Below are 23,452 nucleotides of genomic sequence, written 5' to 3'. Positions count from 1 at the left end.
AATTATACGTTCCCTGAAAGAACATTTCAGGAAAAAATTGGTCTGTAGGCTGCTCCAAAGGCTAACGGAGACATTAAAAACATATAAAATAAATATCCTTGATGCGATTTCCTTCCTTTGTTCGTCGTGGAATAGTGTCACACAACAAACAATATCAAATTGTTTCCGAAAGGCGGGATTTTCAAATTCAGAATGTTTACCTATCGAAGAGCAAGCAAGGATGATGATTGTTTCATACAGACAACGTGGAGAGATCTACAAGAAAAAATGAATCTCCAAACAACTTCATTTCATGACTTTGTGAGTGTGGACCAGGAGTTGTTGCCGTGTGGCATTCAAAATCTAGACGAATTGTGTGAAGGAGAGACTGCAGAAAAAAGTGTTGAAGATGATAGTGAAGGTGAGACGGAGCCCGAGAAAAGGATACCCAAATGAGGAGAGGCCTTGCAGCTTCTAGACAATTGTACACGTTATCTAAGTGGAGTGGATAGAGTGCCAGAAAACATTTTAAAGTGTCTGTGGGAATTAGAAAACTTTACCCAAAAAAATTTTTGTGTTAAATGTACTCAAACAAAAATAGATGATTTATTCAAAAAATAAATTTTCTGAACAAAATATCTTATCAAATATTGTCTACTTGCTGCAAAAATGTTTAAAAATAGTGTTTTCAGTGAGATCGACACCGGAAATTCAAGTATGTAATTATTTTTTAATTCAGATATTATTTTGTAATTCAGTAATTTTTGACTGTTTAAAATCAACTTTAAGGGCCAGTTTTATAAACGTCCGTTCGTCACGCTTGATACCGTTTTTGGTTTACCGTAACAAATATTTGGTTAACCGCCTGATTTTTCCGTTTTATAAACGTTCGTCAGGTTATCCGTAGGCCAAGTTTCGGTTAATGCTTAACCGAGTGATTTTGGCCAGTTAAATGGTTAACGATCCGATTTGTTGGCGCTCAAATGTTTTTTGACAGCTGTCAGTAAGTTAGTTGCATTTGGTTGTTGCCCGACGATCGCTTATTTGGAACCGTGCACTAATTTAATTAAGATACCGTATTATATTATTTGCATTTGTGATATGGATTCATCATCGAGCAGTGAAAGTGAGGATGGGCGTTTGGCAATGCTTGAAGATGACACGCCATCGTCTTCATCTAATAGCAGCAGCAGTGAAGACGAAGCTGCGGGAATACGCAGACGTCCACGTGTTTTTATGCATAGACCGGATTATTTTAATTATTATGCGGACATCGATTTTAAAATGAGATTTCGGTTGTCAAAGAGAACCGTGGCTCAAATTTTAAATAGAATTGAAGCTCAATTAGTGCCGGCGACACATCGAAACCAACCAGTTACGCCCGCACAGCAGTTGTTACTGACACTGCGATTCTACACTTTGGGATCAATGCTGCAAGCTGCTGGCGACTTCACGGGAGTCTCCAAGTCGACGGCATGCATCGTTGTATGGAGAGTTACCAAAATAATCGCTTCCTTGAGAAACGATTACATAAGCATGAACAGTGACGGAGTTCAGGACTTTTACAGAATTGCTAGATTCCCAAAGGTCATCGGTGCCATTGACTGCACCCATGTCAGGATTCAGTCACCCGGAGGAAACCAAGCAGAAACTTACCGCAACCGCAAAGGTTATTTTTGTTTGAATGTCCAAGCTGTGTGTGATGCTAAACTCGTACTTAAGAATGTGATGGCCAGGTTCTGCTCATAATTCGACTATATTTAATAACTCTTCACTTAAAAGCAGATTTGAACGAGGAGAATTTGGTGACAAGACCTTAGTAGCTGACAGCAGCAATCCACGAATCAAATATTTAAGGAAACCATTGAGCAATCCCGTAACAGAAGTGGAACGATTGTATAATGAGTCCCAACTTGCAGAGAACCCGAAATTGCATTGAGCGTTGCTTTGGTGTGTGGAAACGTAGGTTCCCTGTGCTATTCTTGTCAATAAGGCTTTCCTTATGCCGGCCGCGTTGAGGGGGTTGTCGTGGCTACTGCACTACTACATAACATTGCAAGGAAGGAGAATGAAGATGATTACCCCATGGACTGTTGATAACGAACTACACAACTTCATTAATACATATTTTGGGAGTCTACTTTAGTAGTGCATCTGTACCTAAAGCTAAAACCCATAGATGAAAACAATATCAGAGACAATTATTTACCAAAAACATTGCCAGTAAAAAAACTTTCGGACCAAACGTAACCGTTGACCGCTAGTAATGCAAATTTGTTTATAAAACGCAAAATAAGATAACGAATGGATCGGAATGGAAGCGGTCCGTTAACGAAAATCGTGTCGTTACGTAACGGAAATTTGGTACTTCGTTTATAAAACCGGCCCTAAGTGAACTTTTTGTAGCAAGCAGACGAAACATATGTTTTATTTCATCTACCTATTATACAAATACAATACAGTGAAACCTCTATCTATTGGTTTTAAAGGGACCTATCGAAATAAACGATGAATGCGGGGAAACAATGAATGCGGGATTAAGAGGACAAAACACAGGGAGATACGATCCAGTAAAGTTACCGTCCTCCCAATCTGCATAACCGTTGGTAGATTAAAATTATAAGAAGAAAATAAGTTTTAGATGTAAATAAATGTATTTATTTAAAAAAATACAAAGCTAAACAGAACCAATTTTTTTTTTTTAATTTATTGCATTGTAAATACATAATCTTTCATCGACATTTGTTTTTTTTACTGTTTTATTTCCGCAAGTCAACAGTATATTTTCAGCTTTGCAAATGATATTTTTTTCGGCATCAGATATTGAGTGTGCGTAGTAGAAAGTTTTCAATCTTTCAAAGAGGGTGCATGCTTCTGAAAATGAAGGTACAGGCAGCGGCTCCTCTTCATCAATATCGACCTCTTCTGTTGTCTCCGTCAATCTTGCGTCACACAAGCTTTCGATAGTTTCTATCCCACAAGTTAGAATATTGTCGTCGAAAGTAACAAAATTGTTAAAATTTGTCAAAATTGGTACCAAGAGATAAGAATTTTCTCCAGTTCGCTAAACTTTGATTCTTTACTGGTTTTTCTAGTTTTCGAAGATTTTCCGCACTTTTGAATTTGCTCCCGAATTTCGTTTTTTTTCAAGAAAATAGAATTTAACGTGGATGCCGCGATTCCTAAACGCTTGGCTATATCGACGCGTTTTTCAGCGGGGTTTTTTTCGTACGTAAGATAACGTACTTTTTTCATCAAACGGCTCATTTCGAAGATAGTTTAAAAGCTCAAAATGATAACTGCAAACACTCCACTAAGTTCGGGTATCTAGCGACAACTGACGACAACTAGCGACTGATGGCGGTGACAAACTGTTATTCTTTCTCTTTCTCTCTCAAAAGTTTCGCGCATCGTAACGAGTACCGTCTGGCGCCGTTTAAACATAGACAAAATATATCAAATACGCGACGTAATTCCTACGATGAATGCGGGAAAATGGTGGACATAGAAACGATCGATGCAATCTATTTTTGTATGAAATGATTTCGGACTAGAAGAAATAAATGATACATCCGGGAAAACGATTATTCGAGGAACGATAGATAGAGGTTTCACTGTATTTATAAATCCTTCGATTGGATGTCAATTTGATACAAAATTAAGAGAAAATTGAAAACCCTCTTAAGATGCTTTCCTGCTTAAGAAGTTTTTTTTTGCCGGTCCCTTGGAAAACCTCTTAAGAGGGTTCCACTGGTAAAACTCGCTTAAGAAGTTCCCACTTAAGAAGTTTTCACGCTTAAGAAGTTTTGATTTTTGGTCCCTTGAAAATTCCATACAAAAAACACGATTTTTTCCCACATAAGAAGTTTTAGAGCTAAAACTGCTTCCCGCTTAAGAGGTTTTAGAAATCCGGGGGGTAAAATCAACACAAACGAAATATTGTGTCGCAAAATATCTAAAATGAACCTTTTTCCAAGTCATAAATTGAAAGACGTTGACTGAAACCCATACCTAGTACCTGAGACCATAAAACCCTTTGTCGGCCGCCGGGCCGTAAGCCGTAACCTGCCGTAACGAATAAATAAACCAAATACCCCGTCTCCTAATCCCCTAACTAGTTAAAATAGCAATGGAACGAATAAACAATGCGGAATTATGTAACAAATATGCAAGTGTCTTTAAGGCCGAAATAACAAGAAAGATTATATTAAACTCAACCTTAATGACAACGTGGGCTAGATCTACATTTGCATACATTTGACGCCTCCTTCAATAATCTTTCCTTTGATAATGAACATAGAGATGTTTCGTAATATTATTTGTTTTGAAACGAACTTTCTTAAAATTAAAACATTCAACCCCGTAATATTTTCTTAAAATCAGGTACTTTGTATTTTTAAATTCTTTCATATGGTAACCCCTTGGGGGCGTTGACCATTATAGGGAGAGGCGGGGGCAACGAGCGGTCCTCAGCTCAGTTGGAAGAGACACCGCTCTCTTTGGTTTTAGCTCTTGTAACGAGAGGGTGTTACGCTCTCCGCTTTGAATTCGAGACTTGCTTTGCTACACAGTGTGTTGAAAGTGTTTGTCAATTAATTACTAGTATATTTCGATTCATTTTTTCTACTGCCTGCCCCCTGGACGTCTACAAAACTACCTGCGGTATCGTTCCATGCTTTATTCTATTAATTTCTGTATCTCCTTTCTTCCCAGTAATTTAACATCATTTTTTCATTCTTTTAACCGTCCACAAAGAGATTTAGGTTTTTCTACGCGTAGATTCAAAATGCTGTAATATAGGTCTTCATGAAGGCATTTACCAGCACCACAATAATAGTGTTTTATTTCAAAGAAGCCCTTTTATTCTCTCCACTTCTAGAAGGCGTATGTTCTCTCTTAATACCAACGAACTGAAAACACGGAACCCTGCTTGAGCTAGCCAGGTATTCTTGAAGATATAATACATTTCTCTACGCGGTTCGATCCCGTGGAAATCCTTTATCTAACACTGGAACCCAGAAACGTGGGGCTTTATTTGAGAGAATCGCTTTCCTGTGGTAACTTTTTATTGTTGTCGTGATGTGCATATATGTGTGTAAATAATTGTTTTTCCTACATCTAGGTACCCCTGTGTTTAAAGTCAACGCGTGTTTTGCATTCTTCGCCATTTTTTTTACTCATAGCGTCAGTGTGTTTAAAGGCCACGTGTGTTCCGTAATTACCGCCATTTAATAAACGTTCGCGAACTGGTGTTTAAATTGAACACGTGTTTTGCATTCTTCGCCATTTTTTTTTACTTATAGCATCAGTGTGTTTAAAGCCCACATGTGGTTGGCAGTCACCATTTTGTAAACGCTCGCGCCGTTTCGTTTAGCCCACACGTGTTTGGCACGCATCGCCATAGAATCATAGTGTCCTTTAAAAAAAAAATAAGAAGAGTTTCGATAAATATTTAAATCTAGCGACGGTTTGCGTTCAAAAATAAAATAAATTTTGCGTGTTTTCCTAACAATTTATAATTTCCTTCCTACACTTCTGTGTTTATTTTCGGAGCGTAGTTTCGGATTCATTCAAGTAATATAAAGTTAGGTTATAGAATAAACTCAAAGCGTAATAATACAGGTACCTACTTGTGCGGTTATATTCGTGTAAAATTTAAAGACAAAAGATTTTAAAGGTTTCTTTCTCATTTTAATATCGCTAAATTGGGTTTTGGAAAAATAATTACTTCCCAGAAATACGTCCAAGGTGGGCCGGTAGCCTTTTATGATACCTGGAAAAAACCTAAAATACGTTGTAACAGATTTTATAGGTCGTGTTCGTTTTAATATTGCAAAATTGGGTTTTGGTAAAAATAATTACTTCCCAGAAATACGTCCTGAGCCGGTAGCCTTTTATGATAACTGGAAAAACCGCGGACAATAATAAAGGGAAAGCGCGTACCTGGAATCTATTCACTACTTAGTTTTGTCTCAATAGTACACAAGTAATTTTAAGAAATCAAGTCGGCTAATTTAAATAAAATTAATAAAATGGACGCCTTAATTCGCTTTAAGGAAGGCATTATCGTCCACGTTGATTCTTCAAGCGTTCCGCAACTAAAAAGGGCATTGAGAAAACGTGGTATTGTTGGGAGTAAAGATTTGCCAGCTTTGCAAAAACAAGCCCGCCAGTTTAACAAGGCTTTCGTTCGGCGTATAAAACCCGCAAACGACAAGGTTGATCCTATGCCGTGCGCTGATACGGAAGTCCTAAAACAGCCAGTAGAGATTAGGTATATTTTGAAGGAAACGAAGGCGACGAATTTTGCTTCATGGAATCTTAAATTTAACGGAACGACCGATGTCAGGGAGTTCGTAAGCCGGGTGGAGTTGTTAACCATATCCCGGGGTGTTAATTCTGAGGAAGTTGCTAAATGTTTCAACGAACTTTTAACGGGAATGGCGCTGCTATGGTTTCTCTCCTTACCGAGAGAGAGTTTATCCTGGTCCGATCTTAAAAAGCTGCTTCTCAGCAAATTTGAACCGCCCAATTCTAAATGGGAACGTAAACTCGAAGTTTACGTATCCAAACAAGCTCACGGGAAGACGGCTAGAGATTTTTTTATTGAAACGCGTCATAAAAACCACATGTTAGAATCGCCCATGTCGGAAGAGGAGCTAGTGGAAACTCTCAAACGTGGCCTCCTCCCCCAATACGCTAGTATGTTGACCATGCATAGCAGTAGCTCTATCGAAGATTTAGAAATCGCGTGTACAATATTCGAGAGCTACCAGAAACAAGCATTGCGCCCGCCCCGTGAAGTGAGATCGGGAGGAAATAGTTACCTCAATAGCGTGGCTTCATCGAGCCCTGCAGCTCCACCTGCTTGAACCCTGCTTGAGCTAGCCAGGTATTCTTGAAGATATAATACATTTCCATACGCAGTTCGATTCCGTGGAAACCCGCCATCTAACATATTGTATAAAATTTTTATTCCATCGAATTTGTAAAACACGAAAAACTTTTGATAATCTATCGGATCACGGTTAATACGGAATATTTCACCTTTAAATACATAACAACATGATTATATGGCGGGGGAGATGGTAAAATATGCATTATAATTACGTTTTTTTCATTCAAACATCAAAAATTGCCGTGCATCATGTTTCATCTGACATTTGTCGTAAATTAAGTTTGAAGGTTAGGAAATACATATGCATAAATTTAAAATGTAGATTGAAACGAAACTTCGCAAATGATTTTTGTAGTTTTTGGATGCGTTCACAGATTATAATTCAAGCGTCAAACAGCTCGTATGATATAACTTTCTGATTCAAGCATCAAGCCATTTATTTATGTGCGAAATCGTAGCTATTCGATGTCTGCTAGTTAGGTAGGACCATAAATGAACCTACAGGTAGGACATAATATTGAGCTGCGCATATTATTTTCATAAGGAATTTTTAGAAAAGGATTAAAATATCTTTAAAAATATACGATAGTCGACTGTGCCTGGCGAAAATACATCATAACAATAGTCTCTCAAATCTATAATATAAGTAAGACTGATACTGCTAAAACCTACAGAACTGTCATAAAATCAATCAACAAAACAGTTATAATGCCAAACTAAATATCACATCAGAGATACAGATTGCATTGTGTAAGACACACTTGGTTATTAGTCTTGTAGTTTCATAGGCCTACTTTAGAGCTGTGAAGTGTAGTCTCAGTGGGGCTTGGAGAAGCAGGCCTGCAGGAAGGTGCGAGGAAGGTCGATCTCCTCCTTGACGTTGGTGGTGCGGCGCTGCACGTAGCCGCAGCGCACCTCGCGGAGACCAACTCCCGTCAGCAGCTTCCGGATCTCTTCGCAGGTAAAGAAGTAACTCCTGGGAAAGAGAAAAGAGCTTTTATATTGCGGGAGGCAGAAGCAGATGAGGAAGAGATTTTTATGACTGTTTTTTTTAGTATGTGGCGACCAGAGATGTGCTTTATTTCAAATAAATCCATTTCAAATGGAAATGCAAAATGGGTATTTTCCATTTTGCATTTTAAATGCTTTTCTAAAAACCATTTTGCATTTTAAATGCTTTTCTCAATGCATTTTCCATTTTAAATGCTTTTTTGCAACATTCTTCCTACTATCTCCTCTCATCTTTTTTTCATAAGCCCCAAATATCAGTCGGTCCTCAACCTCGCTATGAGAGATAATTTACATTTGTCAAGTTGCTCCCTGGTAGGAGCCCTGGCAATTGAGTAATACCATTACAAAAAATACTGATTCAAATACTGAACATGGGGCCATGAAGCTGTAATATTAAATGTTAGATATCAGTTTCTATGTTTTTACGTTGGCAACATTAGTCCAGCGCAAATTTTTTGTGGTTTCATAATCTGTAGTCGTGGTGTTTTTGGATTTACCATCATGTAATATGTTTGTTCTACATTGATGTCCATTATTAACCTGTTGAATGTGGGACGAAATTTCGGAAACGGCGCGAAAATTACCTCGATGTGTTCTGCTCAAATATCTTAATGAAAACTAAGTATTTGCTTTTTTTTCGATTGTTTTCTGTTTACCAGATAATGTAGCTGATTATTCATATATAGTTCATGATTATATCGTAAGACGTTTTCCCAGAATAGCTAACTTTATCTGAAAAATTAATAAAAAATTCCCCCGTTCGGGAAACAATTGTCAAAAAAATTATGTATATGAATATAAACGGATTTTATTATTTCTACACAAACCTGAATAAATAGCCTATATGAAAAAAAAACAAACCAAAAGTGTTTTCAAAGAAATAATGGCATTTACGTTGTTTTGAAAATGTAAAATATTTTAGGCTTTTCAAAAAAAAATGTCAAGCCAAGCGTGCACTTTAGAATTTTTTTGTGTCGTATTGTATAAAGTTATGAAAGCAATTCTTTCAGTTTTTGGTAGTTCATACTATTGTTGTTACTAATAATATTTTTTTATACTAGAAACCTGTAAATAAATAATGCTAAAAATATATTTATGCACTATGATGTAAATTTTCGCTGTCACTTTACTAACCTGGTTTTTGACACAATTATATTGCGAAATATTATAAAAATTACATCAAAATAAACTAGATAGAATTACCTTTCTAATGGAACCTCACACCTATTATTTCGATAATGAATTTATATCCAAAACAATGCTAATATATACAATATTTACCTCAGACAGTTGACCAACTTCAATACATCGATATCCAAAATGGCCGACATTTTTGTATACAGATATTTATCGAAATACAGAGTGGTGCAAAGAATCATGATTCAATGAGAATAAAAATAAATTTTAGTGATATTTTTTTTCATAATATTTATTTCAATTTTATATAACATAAAATGCATTTTTTCAATTTCAAGTAACTGGGTGGTTCAATAAAAATAAAAGTCGGAGATTTATGTTTCATCATATTTATTTCAATTTTATATTACATGAAATACATTTTTTTATTCAAGTGCTGTGGGGTTCAATAAAAAAATGTTTAGTAAAAAAAGTTTTTTTTCATCGTATTTATTTCAGTTCCTCTTATGTTATGTTCTCTTATGTTCCTCTTATGTGGCCGATTTGAAACCTGAAACAGTAAACATTTATTGTTACACTAATGTCTTTCAATTCTGGAAAAGATGAAGCGTACAATCAACCTAATATAACTACTACTAATACAAAACATACCGTCATGGCGATCGATGCGGTGTCTTTGGTGGTTCTGCCCCCTGCATCATGTTGTATTGTCGTCTCCATTCTGCAAAGCGATAGAAGCAATCAGACATATACTTGTATTTATATAATTTTAAAAAAGATATTTATAATTGCACACTGTTTTTTTTTTATCATATATAAAAAAAAATCTTATAATTTTTTTTAGCACATCCTGTACACCTGATCTAATTTTGTGATATTTATTACGATTTTTCATAAAACAATAAATAACAAAAAAAATATTTCCGTAAATAAAACAATAGTTTTACATTTTCTAGTACACCCTGCTGTGGTGGATTCTTTTGTATGGAGATTGCAATATTCACATATCACTACAGGTGGCGACACTAGTCATTTTTCAAAGCTTTCGTAAAATTCCGTAAACACATACATTCAAACAAATTGGAAATCTTGATTGTATTGGTGTCAATTGCTGAGATGCAAAACTTATTTTTTTATAATATTTTAACTAAATATTGACTAAACAATGATTTTGAAACACAATGCCAATAGTTTTCCCTACATAATGACATATGAATCTCTACAAATAATATAATATTACGATGTCAATAATGATAAACAAAAACGAACTTTTTATAAGCAAGTTTTTTTTGACATTTTCGGCCAGTAATTCATTTTTCATAAAATAAACACTAAATATTGACAAAACAAAAGCTTTTATATATTCTCTCAAATGGTTTTTCTACACAATAACATGTAAATCATTCCAAATAATGTAATATATGACATAAATAACTTGATTCAAACACAATAAATTTTCAGAGCGAAAACACTTCCAGTTTTTGACAGGAATTTTACGTATTTGTCTTTTGCAAAAATGAATTATATTTATGAAAAACACATGACTTGTTCAATGAACTATGCATAAAATCATGTTTACTTACGTTTCTTTGGGAAATTCGTCGTATAATACAGTATTTACTGTAGCAGTCCGTCCACCAGCGAACGTTGAAAAAGATGCACAAAAAAGATGACAACGGCTTTTCATAGAGAAGTCAATTTGAAAGCTACCAAAGAGGCTACACTAATAAAATAAAAGGTATGACAAAATTGTTTAAAAATTCTATAATTGTTTTAATTGTTTGACCTGAGAAACCATTTTGCATTATTAATGCATTTTGAAAATAGGTATTTTGCATTTTGCATTTGAAATGATTTTCTAAAAGCCATTTTGCATTTTCAAATGGAAAAGTTTTGACCCATTTCCATTTTGCATTTCAAATGGTTTTGGGTACCCATTTTGCACATCTCTGGTGGCGACACGCCACCACATGCGCAGCCACTGCACTCTGCCATTTAGCATATAATTTAATTAATTATTCACCACTCCTCAAGTTACTTATTGTCTGGATTGGATCACTCTAGATTGTTCTCGCGTTATCTACGAAAACAATCTAGATGGCCATCACCTATAAAAGCCGCTCGTATGTTGAGATTCATGTTTTAACCTTCGACATACGCTCTTCAAGTTCAGGCCTTTCTCTATTCTAATTTTTATTTATTCACTGTAGGCTTCTCCTCATAGGCAAAATAAATTATTGAACATACTGTTTTCTTTAATCACGTTTTCTGAACACTAAGAACGGGTTGTTTCACAGAATTTGAACAATTCATCAAATTTAAAAGTTATTTTAGTTATTTTCAAGTTGTGTTATTAAATTTTTACTGGCCAGCTGTTTCGCATAACTGAAAAAATTACAATAACTTTTAATTTTGATGAATTGTTCAAATTCTGTGAAACAACCCGTCCTAAGAATCCCAACAAGTATAATAGAGGGCTTAATATCAAATAATATTATCTACAACCAACATACCAATAATTCGAGGACTTAAAGTCAAAAATGTTAAAGACAAAAAGACAAACCAAATATTATTATTATCGGTATATTTTTTATAGATAAAGTTCTTTGACTTACGCCTTCAAATTATTTTTGAATTGTTTTTTTGTAGGAAATGTTGGTTGACTTTAAGCCCTAGAATTGTTTGTCATGTTTTTTTGTAGATAACGTTTTTTGAAAATGAAATGCTCTCGAATGAAACCAACAGTAGCAAACATATATATTTAAAAAAATGCAAACACAGCGGCTGTTTGTTTCCTAAATAAGAAAATAGAAGAGGAAAATTTGAAAGTACCTAGCTATTTAGTTCAGATCTGTTAACATAACAAACATGGCTAAACAATTTTAAACGGGGAGACACATTGAGACTTACGTGGTGCCATCCTGGCGCAGGTAAAGGTTGTCGCTGATCTTGTGTCCCGGCCCAAAGCGGATCTGCGCCATGTCGTGGCGGGCATAATCGCGTAGCAGCAGCAAGCCCCCGGGGCGCAGGCTGGCGGCTAGAGCCTCCGCACAGCGCTGCAGGGCCCCACCCTCCCAGCTGAGCGCCGACAGCAGGAAAATGGCCGTCACGGCGGACAAGCCCCCACCCGCTGCGTCCACATGACTGGCCAAGAGGTCTGCACCGGCAGGGGTGCAAAGGTCCGCCTGCAGAGTGACACATAGCTCATTCCTTCTGCTGACAATATAATGCATTATAAAACACTAGAATCTCACTATTTTTTGCTAGCAATTCTGTTTTTATACCATTTTGGAATAAGACGGTCAACAAAGCATAATTGTAGTGCACCAACTACCGCACGCAAAGGTTGTATACGCCATGGTGTTCGTGAGGTCGCCAGCACGTTTATTGTTGCCACGTGTGTAGGTAGGGCAGTGAGTGCGGCACCCAACATAAGAGGACCTCAGACTACAAATTATATCACTACATAAGGGGCCGAAGACTGACAGTTCTCCCTAAAATATTGTCCCTGAATATTGAGGACTCAAAAGTGGATTTCTTTTTTTTTCTCAAGAATGGTAATTAATTATTCCTTCTTATTAGAAGCCTAGATTATTTCCAACCCCATGCACATACTACACAATAATAGTGTAGGAATATTAATTAATGTTTGATTTTTTTTTAATCAATGAATAGAAACTATCTCGGATTTTTCTATACATAAAAAAACTAATAATTATTATTACTGTCATACATTTATCCTGATGAAGAAACCATTGCTTTCGAAACATGTTGATTATATAGTGATGTAAACAACGTGTTATTTATTTTCTTCAAACTAATAATTTCTCAATGATATTAAATAAAACAAACCTGAAAAGCCTTCATGCGAGGTTCCTCGTAAAGGGGGTTGGCTTGCACCAGGCCCACAGCACGGGGGGACAGATCGCAGGCCAGAAAGGGGACCAGGTCGGGGACCACCTGAGACAGGGGGAACAAGAGGGCCCCCGCGCCACACCCTGCCTCCAGCAGGCCCCCCTTCAGCTCCAGTAACTCGGGGAACTCACGTACTATCCAGTGCCGATCTTTGAAGAATCTAAAATGTTAATTTGATTAGAGCGTTAAAATGTCGCGGTGTAAATTGGAAGTACAGTGAAATCTCGATCGATCGTTTCTCCAATAATTGTTTTTCCGCTTTTTTCATTTATTTCTTCCAGTCCCAAATTAATTTCATACATAGATCGCATCAATCGTTCTTCTATACATCGTTTAAATTACACAGATTTTGCCAACGATCGATCGATTAAAATATGAACACACAAAACCATATTTCGTAGCTAAATGCTTCGTTTCGATTAACAGTACTTGGTTTGTAAGGTGTTATGAAGTAGTTTTATGAGTGTAAAAATTACCACTGCACGTGAGACAATATGTTGCATCGAAGGAAGGACTCACCATTAGGAAAAAGGGCACTTGTTCTTCCTGTTTGTTCTTCTCATAGATCACGGCGGTGGCACTGAACATGTACCTGATGCACGATATCGGCGCGGATGAAAATATAATAAAGCAAGGTGAAACATACTTCTCGAGTTATTGTAACACACTGAATGCAAAGTGCACATAAATGTGCAGGGATGGATAGGAAGGTAGGACCAAAGGACAACAATACTATCTCAGTACAGTGGTCGCAAGTATGTGTGTATGAGATGTATGTGTAAATTAATGTATTGCGTATTGGCGCAACCAGTACTCTTAAACAAAGAGCGGAACATTTGAAATATTTAAGATAAGTAATTATTTATTTTTTTATGTTAATACACCGCAAGAGTTCTAATTGCTCCCAACCGTCTGGAACCAGTGAGACTATGGTACCCCCAATCGGGGTATGTTGTGAGGCTGATGGTAGTGGGGTGGGAAAGGAGATGGGTATGAGGAAGATGAAGGTGGGGAAGTACTTTGCTATTCAAATTTGGTCACCAAACACAAATAAAGCCATTCAAAGACATTTAGACATTCAAACACAGTGATGCGTACGTACAATCTATGAAAGACACATTGACATAGGGCGAGTCCTGCCAAAAGGGAGGACCTCTGTGTTGTTTTGAGTCAACGGTAATGTAACTGACATCAGTCTTGGGTAACTGGCCGACCTAGTCCTTCTTCTGGCCTGCGATCTGTCCCCTGCGCTGTGGGCCTGGTGCAAGTCAACCCCCTTATATTGACAAAATTATTTGCTGGCTTGTGTCAGGGAATCGACCTAGTTATAACAGTGAACAATTATATGAAGATAAGCCTGAACTAAAATATGGTTTTGTAATTGCATTAGTATTGTAATTATAGTCGTGAACTCGCTATTGCCATGATCGTTATAACCAAGTTGGACTGTATAAACATGTCAAATTTTCTAGGACTTCATTAATAATGTAATTAATTCTAATCACTACTATTTGGACCTCGCATTTAGTGGCGATCCTTCAGTAAAATCGGTTAAGATGGTCGAGCTGTCCGAAGCTTTGGAAGGTTCCCACTGCGGCACTGGTTCATTTAAAACCACATTCAATACTCCGCTGGCTCAGCCCTCCATCATTGCTCATTAAGTTCCAGAGTAGTAGCTCTCGCCGTAAATAAACCATTCACACTCTCGCTAAACCGTGAGTCGACCGTGTAGGTTCACTATACCAACATCAACTTTTTTTATTTAGTGTTCTCACCTGTCGCCATTCCGTTTGTAGAAAATATCCCAATGGCGTGCAGAGTCCTTAATGGCCATGGCTGCACGAGCCTCAGGTACAAGGCGGTTCCCCTGCCGCCGCAGCGCCTCTTGCTGCTCAGGCCCCAAGGGGGGCAACTCTGACAGCATCTCGTCGGGCGCACCTTCGCCGGCTGCTGCTCTGTGAGGCTCCATCACCAACAATCACGTCTTAAACCGGTAAAAACCATACTAATATGTGTATAACGGTATCGTGTTGAATGACCTGGGGAAAAAACAAAAGAAACGTGGGCCTGAATGATGACATGTGTTGACTTGGTAAGAGCGCCGGTGCGGTAAATAATGTTTAAAAACAAAGATTGATTTTGGGTAGGGCGGAGCCTCCTTATTTATTCAGGTGTCCGACGTCCGTCGCCATAAATAAACCTCCGTAGCTAACATAAATAAACCACGCTGACGATTTTCCCGGCGTAGAAACACTAGAATCTTAACGACCATATTAATTGACATCATATATAAACCACTCACATTGATATTAATGGCAATATGCGACAAAACTGAACCAAACCATAAATAAACCATACACGACTCAAATTAAATTCGATGTGGGCAAATCTGGCAAATTCATAAATACACCATTACAGCACCCGCAAATCTTAATATTGCAATATTAATAAAAAACAGTGTTGCCAACGGATCTTGGCCTAATGTCGCCGTTTTTCAAACATTTAGTAGCCTAATGTAGCCGAATTTCAGTTGCAGTAATTCTAATGAACTCGCATAAATTCTGCGCACATATTCCCCACAAATATTTACGTGAGCTTAATTCCCCCTTTTATTATTCGAAATCCATGGGGGAGGGGGTTGTTAGAGAATTTCTGTAGAAACATAATTCCCCACAAAAATGATTCAAAATGAGTACTCCCCACAAAATATTTCAAATCCATGGGGTGGGGGGTTGTTACAGAACTTCGCTCTAAAAAAAATTCCGCACAGCCAAAAACATTATGTGATTCCCCACAACAATTTTGAAATCCATGGGGGGGCGGTTTGGCTACGGAATTCCATTTCGAAAAATTCCTCACATTTTTCCATTGAAATTAAAAAATTTCATTTCAATTATTTATTGTTATTTATGTTTTTACGACTCGTTTTTATGTAAGTCGGCTCGTATGTGGAACGAGCTACCGGCATCTGTTTTTCCTCCCTCCTGTAATCCGAGCCTCTTCAAGGCCCGCATTAACAAATCCCTTCCTACATCCCCTACCTTATTCCGCCTCACAACGCCGCCCAACCGGGTGGTGACACAGTCTGTACACTGCACAGTACACTGCACAGGCAGGGACACTCTTGTGAGGTGTCACATAAAAATAAAAATAAATTATTTGTTATTTGGCTGGCGGCCTTTTCAATTTTTTCGTCGCCAATCCTCGTTCTGAGTAGCCTAAATGGCGATAAATCGCCTTCGACCGTATAACCACAATACCATAGATTCAGTGATGCCATACCGCGAAAGTGAAAATCGGCAGATTTGGGTGAAAAATTTCGGTAAATTAGAGACAAAAATCGGTAGATCGTTAAAATATTTATAGGTGATAACTCAGTGATGAATTCGCGAATTTTTTTAATTTCATGAGGGGGCTGGGTGGCTAGAGATTTCAGGAGGGACGAATAATTCCCCACAATATTTTGAAAAAAAAATGTTTATGGATGCTATGATCTATGCCGATCTATGCGTAATGTTCGATCTATGGTCGTCTATGGTCTATCGTCCTGATCGTTAATTTATGGTCCTGATGTCAGTTTGCAAAACTCGCGGTAGTGGTTTATTTATTCTTGTAGTGTACAATTTTAACTTTTAACATTTTGTTCTGAAATATCAGGAATCAGATTAATTGCAAGGTAACATACTCTTTACGCATATTACAAAAATGTCAATGGTATTCTTGTTGCTTTGCCGGTGCTTTATTTTAATATTTTGTTTCCTTTTTAGCAATACGATTCTAGGATATATCTTGGAATATTGTGAAGTCGTCTGGCTGCATCAACCACTATGAATCCTATGGTGCATTGTCAGCTATGGATGGGAAATGTAAGTTTCATCTAATTTATTTTTTAATTATTGAAGACAATAATGGCGATTCCTGAATAGTGATAAATTGATCAGAAAAAGATATGGTCTCATCTAGGACTTGAACCTAGAACCCTTGCCTTGCCGGTGCACCGCTCTACCAACTGAGCTAATGGGAACCTATCTCCTTCGGTCATATTGGTCTTATTCAAAGTATGATACAGTTAAATATGACTGAAGGAGATAGGTTCCCATTAGCTCAGTTGGTGGAGCGGTGCCCTGACAAGGCAAGGGCCTGGGTTCAAGTCCTAGATATTACCGTATCTTTTTCTAATCAAATTATCGTTTAGGAATCGCTTTTTAGTACTGCCTGTCAGGGAACCTACGGAACCACGAAATACCCAATTGGCGTATGTTGTGAGACTGAATAGAGTGAGGAAGAAGATGAGAAGAGGAAGAGTGGGAAATATCTGGCGGTTCAGATTTACCTGCGTGCTTATCATTACTATCTCACTAATGCCAAGTGATTTCAAAATAAAATGTGCATAGCGTGTCCCTATTTTCTGTATTACCCATAATTTTTCTTTGTATACCTAAATCTGTCCATTAATGCAAATGTCCTGTCAACCAGTTTTGGCACAATTGTGTCTTCATCAGAGCAGATATAAAACATTTTGGTACATAATTTGTTTCAAAGCCTCCATATCATCTATGGCAATTTGTCCAATATTTTGTCCATGATATGTTATATTTGTGGTATGATGATGCTAAAACCCTTCTCATTTTCCAGTTGGAGCCCAACATGACGGAAAGTTTCATAATGGCCGCCTTCCAGAAAATGGGAGAACATCCTCAGAATGTCAAGGTAAGGTTCTTTACTAAACATCGTAATCGGATTATATCAAGACACTATCAAAAATCCCAAATACGCACTGTCAATGGCCAAATATAGACTAACAATATCTAAATGTGTGCCTCATTTCCAAATAAATAAAAAAATACAATTTCTAATTTGAATAAGTCATATTTTGAAGAATAAAATGACTGAAATATGCATTAATGATGAATAAAGGCACAAATATGCAATAATGACCAAAAAAGGCTCAAATGTGTACTATCCACCTAAAAGGCTCAAATATGTAATCGATTCGCAATAAGTCAATTCATTATAACTAACAAACCATTATGCCGTTTCCCCGGAGACTTCTTGGTGAGCTTTTTACCATCCTAATTTACTCATACAAACTCTTCTGCTCTGTTTTTTATTTGTTTAAAGAAAAAAATCCTACTATGTACCATCATTATAAATGGAAAATTGTGCTAACGTAATAATGGCTTCACTAGCACTGAATTCAGGTACACTGATCATAATATAATTATTAATTTAATTAATTGAATACTCGAATGTTGAAGTGAGGAGAAAACTAATGAATCTTGCCGGAACCGAAATTTTGATCTTCTTAAGTTTGACAATCTTTTGAATTAGTTTTGTTGCGGTTGCCAGGTGGCTGGTAGATAATGGTAACAGGAAGCAATATTTTATTTGATAATTAAAATGACAATTGCAGGTGATGCGGAACAAGTACACGGGCGAGCCCGCCGGCTACTGCTTCGTGCACTTTGGCACGGACGAGGCGGCCATCGACGCCATGCACAAGCTCAACGGCAAGCCCATCCCGGGCACCAACCCCGTGGTGCGCTTCCGCCTGAACAACGCCAGCCGCGAGAGCAAGGCCCAAGCACCCACCGAGCGAGAGTTCTCGCTGTGGGTCGGCGACCTCACAACCGACGTGGACGATTACAGCCTATACCGGGTTTTCTCGCAAAAGTACGCCTCCATCAAAACAGCTAAAGGTAAAACTCATGTCATCTTCCCCTTATCCTATGATATAAATAATACTAAAATAAAATTTATTTAATCCAGAACAGTAGAATTCTACCAAATTAGTACTAGTGATGGGCACAATCGTTGAATCATCAATGATTTAAATACTCCATCTTTTAGACCATCAATCATGGACAAATTGATGCTGTCAAAAATCATTTGAAATCACAGTCTGAGACAATTGTTTTGAAATGTCATCAAACAAGGAATCGATTCAGTCAAAAAACATTCGTCAGTCGAATCCTACAAATTAGAGTAGCGTTGGTAAAATAGTTTTAATAATTTGTCTTATATGTAGTGTTGTTGTAATTTCGTTTTTACTTTATGTTACTCTTACGTTTTACCAATATTGCTTCATATTTAGTTTTTTTTTATTATTTAGTTTTTCTTTTAATTATTTCTTAATATTTTCTCATTATACTTGTAATCACAATTTTAAAATTGTGTATTTTGTACCTTCTTTACAATGGATTACTTCTATTTACTGTCAGTATCTCCTGTATAATACAGATATTCTCCTATGTACACTGCATCATGTATCACTTTTATGTAAAAGCCTTTTTAGGCGTATATATAAATAAATAAATAAGTTATGGTTAAGGTTTTCACGGGTGTAAAATGTCGAATGATGTTCTCGGTTTACCCGCGTAACATAGTCCTTAAAAAGACTTTTTAATTCCTGACGTTTCAGACAGATCTCACTGTCCATCTTCAGAGGCCTTATGTCCTGAATTTTGTTTCAAACTGAACGCTTTCGCGTGTCCAGAACTTGTATCTTGAACTCTACATAAATATATATAAATTTTACATTTGTTTTCGTTTAGTGCCCAGGTTTTTATGTCCGTGGAGATGAAATATTGTATTATTTCTTCTATCGAAGATTGACTTCACGGTAAAGAATCGACGATCGACGGGCGATTGGCATTTTACCCCTGGCACGCTAAGGAGTGTTAGGTCGCGGGAGGATGGCATTCCAAGGGTTAAAGAATGTTCTCATTCTGAGTAGCTACCTTTAATGTCTATTGTGCATACAATGATTACAGTGATCCTTGACAGCTCGGGCTTCAGCAAGGGCTACGGCTTTGTCCGCTTCGGCAGTGAGGAGGAGCAGAAGCATGCGCTGTGGGCCATGAACGGCTATTCGGGCCTCGGCTCCAAGCTGCTGAAGATCTGCAACGCCGTGCCTAAACCCAAGAGCGCCTCCAACACCGGCGGAAACTCTCAGCAGTTCGTCACTGTGCCCACCGTAAGTCCTTCAATAACCATATTGCTGTAATAAATGATGTAGTCGAGGGGTGAGACTCTCGACTAGCAATCCAGAAATCGCAGGTTCAAATCCCGGTGTAGGCAAATAAATTTGATTAATTTATGTTATTTCACAATTTATTGATATAAAATAATATTTTGTAGTATATTTGCGATGGTTCCATGATAACTCAACACAGTGACAATTCAACACACTTTTAAAAAAAGATATAAAGTCATTAGAAACGATGAAAAAACAAAAAATTTAAACCTAACCTACTTAACCCAGTTAATAATGTTTTTGTTTCATCATTTTCCATGACTTTATATAACTTTTTAAAGATGTGATGAATTATCATTTTGATGAGTTATCCGGTCACCATTTGTCACACATTCCAGAGTGGTACTTCCCCACCTTCCCCTCCCCCTTCCCTGTACCTTCAGCCTCACAGTGTACCCCGATTGGGGATAGTGAGGAGAGGGGTATATACAGGGTGTCTCGGCACGTACCCGACAAACTTTAACCAGCTATTCCTTAGCATATTTGGAGTAAAAAATCTTATGTGCACTTTGCTGTCGGGTAACGTTTTTTTTTAATAAAAAATTTATTATTTATATTTTCACCACATGTCACCACTGTTTTATCCTTTGTCAAAGTTTGAAAAGCCATCTGGCAATATTTTATTCGAATTCCGTTGAATAATGCAATGGCACGGCACCATTCGTCTCATTTTTAACTAAGTGGGTGCGAAAGAGCGAAGACGCTTTTCGACATACTTGCTTATAACAGAATAACCCATTACGAAAAATTACTACATTTAGACATCTTTCATGATTCCTTTCTAACATACAAAACTAACTTATTAAATTTCTTAGCATGACAAATTTCAAAAATATTTTCACATCATTTTTCAAAACTCCTATGTATTAACAGTCAATTACAATTCGTGAGCTTATTATAATTCTTATTTTCAATTCATTTATTATTATCTATCCACACACTTCCTTCCTTTTATAACAATCTCAGGCGAAATTACGTAATGACATTTTATGGACATACGTAATAGGTACTACAACTATGTAATAACTAAAAAAATTCTAACTGTATCTTATTGTACTGTGTATGTCTTAACAAATAAATAAATAAAATAAATAAAAATAAAATAAACAGCTGTTGAACACGAAAAGCAATGCCAATGACAGTGATGTAGTGTGGAAATTTTTAATTTTTTTGTTTTTAATTGAAAAAAAAAATGCTACCGGGCAGCAAAGTGCCCATAACATTTTTTACTCCAAATGTGCTAAGGAATAGCTGGTTAAAGTTTGTCGGGTTAGTGCCGATACACCCTGTATAATAATAATTAGTGTTTTATTATCCTTTTTTTTGTAACATATTGAAATAATTATAAATATATTACATGGTGTTTTTTTTTGTTCAGTTGAGAAATTTCAGTTTCAGTCTGTATTTGGTGTCAGTATATTATCTATTTCTGATCTCCCTGTTTTGTATCCAGCTTTTTAATTATGTAAAATACAAGACGATGACACGCAGTGTTCAGTACTAATTGGTCGCAGATATTCATTCACATTACCTCACATCTCACACCTTACACTTCATGCCTCACACCTCACCTCGTTTGAGGTGAGACACCTCAACACCTCATTTCAGTATTGGAGTACCTCACACAAACTCATTCTGAAAACGTGTCCTTCCCAACATTATATAAGAATGCAGAATAATCTCACAATAAATAATCTAAAACCCGTCATATTCCAGGACTACAGCCAGCAGCAATATTACGACCCCTCGGCCTACTGGCAGAACTACTCGGCGGCTTGGTCGGGGTACTATGGGGGCACCGGTGGCGGAGAGGAGTCCCAGGCCGCAGCCCCCGCGACCGACACCTCACACCCCCCTCCCCCTGCGCAAGACCACAGCCTCGCTCTCATAGGTAACACTAACATTCCATTACCCTTCAATAGTTACCAGCCACTATCCTCTTTTTTATCAGCTCTCAAGATGACGAGCCAACATTACCGTTTGATTATTCAGACTTATTTGCACATTTCTCTTTTTTTCTATTAGTTCCACACATAAGGCCCTGGGGATAAGTATTTCCCTAAGGCCTATGTCATTTTTGGAATGCTGTTTAGAGGGAATTTTAAGGAAATTAAGGAGAGGAGGTTCTGGAAGGGAAAAAGGTGGGTAGGAATCTGGGGTCAGTGTGTCCAGGAGTGCACATATGAATCCATCCCTCCCACCGCGGTGCGCAAGGCTATGATTTGAGGGAGTTTAGCTGGAGAGGTGAAAGGGTCTCTTTTATCCATTTAAATCCGGAAAACACATAAAGGAATGCAAAGCATCTCGTTCTAATGACATAATATACTCCTCGCTATCCTGGACTTAAACTTTTTCTTCTAGATCACAAGCTGCCTCTGGATGTGGACCAGCTCAACAGGGAGTGTGTAGAAGCCGACAGAAATCTCTGGGACGCCCTCGACGCCTCCAGGTGGCTGCCCAATGATGTCATGGAGGTGTACTAGCTCATCTGCTGATTGCGACCATCTACTAGGAATACTCTTGCTGTTACTCCGGGCCTTGTAACTCGCTGGGGTCTTCTAGTGCCCCGTAACCTTCACCGTCACCCATGACACGAGAGTTCTTCCCAGATTTCCGCAGCACACCAAAAATAAAACTATATCTTTTTTTCTTACTTATTTGGCGAAACATTTGGGCAAAAACTCCATGTTTGTCTCTTCATAGGAAACGCTTGGTGATACAGGTATTGCAAAAAGTATTTTAATGTAAATTTGTTATCAAGTCAAAGTTAAACCATTCTCGTGTTCCGACTGTAGCTATTCATATTCAAAAAAATTGTATTTGCAAAGGCACAAATGGTCTTATAGCGAAAGAAAACAATTCTCGTGTTCACCACCATGCATTTAGATAAACACGTGCTAACTAAAACTCGGGGATAAAACCATTCTCGTGTTCCAATTGACTTTTGCCTAGGGATAGCCAACGTTCTTAAGTAGGAAGCGATAAGGATTCATTGCAAAGTCGTCACCGTCAGCTTAACCCGGTTTTGGTTAAAAAACTACAATTTTTGTTTTGCGCACTGAACCTGTTCATTTTGCGTGTTGTGTTTCTGACAAGGGACGAATCATTTAAGATTTTTTGTTCTTTTGCCGTGGCGGCACACCTAAAATCGCCACACCGGTTGCTTAGCACTGTTGTATCTCAGCGGTAGAGGCCTGAGACTAACTGTGTACTAGGGTGTTCTAGGCGTCTCTCTGGGACCTTATTTGCTTATCTTGGTTCTGGATTGCAGGAGTTTTCTAGGGGTTTTCTAAATCTCTAAAATCAAATGTTTGCAAATTGTGTTATTATGATAGGTATGTAATTTTAAGATAGAATAAACTATTTTCAATAAATAATTTTTATTTCACCTTTCAAGCTTCGATTATACATAAGATTAAATTATCAATAAATACAAAAATTTTAAAAAATTAATTAAAGTAAAAACTTTTTTCAAC

At 37.4% G+C, this 23,452-nt stretch overlaps 2 protein-coding genes across 2 annotated transcripts; one reads left to right on the top strand and one right to left on the bottom strand.

The window, feature by feature from the left end:
* Window positions 1–2,275: 2,275 nt before the first annotated feature.
* On the bottom strand, window positions 2,276–15,376 carry LOC149418703 (tRNA N(3)-cytidine methyltransferase METTL6). Its single transcript, XM_089638930.1, has 5 exons — window positions 15,243–15,376; window positions 14,716–14,979; window positions 12,878–13,100; window positions 11,936–12,210; window positions 2,276–7,853 (listed from the first exon to the last, which is right to left on the bottom strand). Exons 2-5 carry the CDS (start codon window positions 14,907–14,909, stop codon window positions 7,694–7,696), a joined length of 852 nt encoding a protein of 283 aa, XP_089495056.1. The 5' UTR covers window positions 14,910–14,979; window positions 15,243–15,376; the 3' UTR covers window positions 2,276–7,693.
* A 1,117-nt stretch (window positions 15,377–16,493) lies between these two features.
* On the top strand, window positions 16,494–23,320 carry Secp43 (tRNA Selenocysteine associated protein). The gene is made up of 7 exons (XM_089638626.1): window positions 16,494–16,616; window positions 16,708–16,806; window positions 17,576–17,650; window positions 18,354–18,639; window positions 19,714–19,916; window positions 21,693–21,867; window positions 22,338–23,320. The coding sequence occupies exons 2-7, from the start codon at window positions 16,768–16,770 to the stop codon at window positions 22,457–22,459; spliced, it is 900 nt and encodes a 299-aa protein (XP_089494752.1). The 5' UTR covers window positions 16,494–16,616; window positions 16,708–16,767; the 3' UTR covers window positions 22,460–23,320.
* Window positions 23,321–23,452: the final 132 nt, after the last annotated feature.

The sequence above is a fragment of the Hesperophylax consimilis genome, chromosome 13, assembly GCF_061612785.1.
Source record: "Hesperophylax consimilis isolate HC1 chromosome 13, BYU_Hcon_1.0, whole genome shotgun sequence".
Taxonomy (NCBI): Eukaryota; Metazoa; Arthropoda; class Insecta; order Trichoptera; family Limnephilidae; genus Hesperophylax; species Hesperophylax consimilis.
Note: the sequence above shows the minus strand (reverse complement) of the source record. Positions and strands in the feature narration are given on the sequence as shown.

Bases quoted from the DNA above. Each gene is read 5' to 3' on its own strand.
- LOC149418703 (XM_089638930.1), bottom strand. From the start codon at position 14,909: ATGGAGCCTCACAGAGCAGCAGCCGGCGAAGGTGCGCCCGACGAGATG. The intron at 13,101-14,715 runs GTGAGAACACTA...TTAACATTTTAG, and splicing joins TACAAACGGAATGGCGACAG to ATTCTTCAAAGATCGGCACT. The intron at 12,211-12,877 runs GTTTGTTTTATT...GTCACTCTGCAG, and splicing joins CTCGCATGAAGGCTTTTCAG to GCGGACCTTTGCACCCCTGC.
- Secp43 (XM_089638626.1), top strand. From the start codon at position 16,768: ATGAATCCTATGGTGCATTGTCAGCTATGGATGGGAAAT. The intron at 16,807-17,575 runs GTAAGTTTCATC...CTCATTTTCCAG, and splicing joins GTCAGCTATGGATGGGAAAT to TTGGAGCCCAACATGACGGA. The intron at 21,868-22,337 runs GTAACACTAACA...TTTTTCTTCTAG, and splicing joins CCACAGCCTCGCTCTCATAG to ATCACAAGCTGCCTCTGGAT.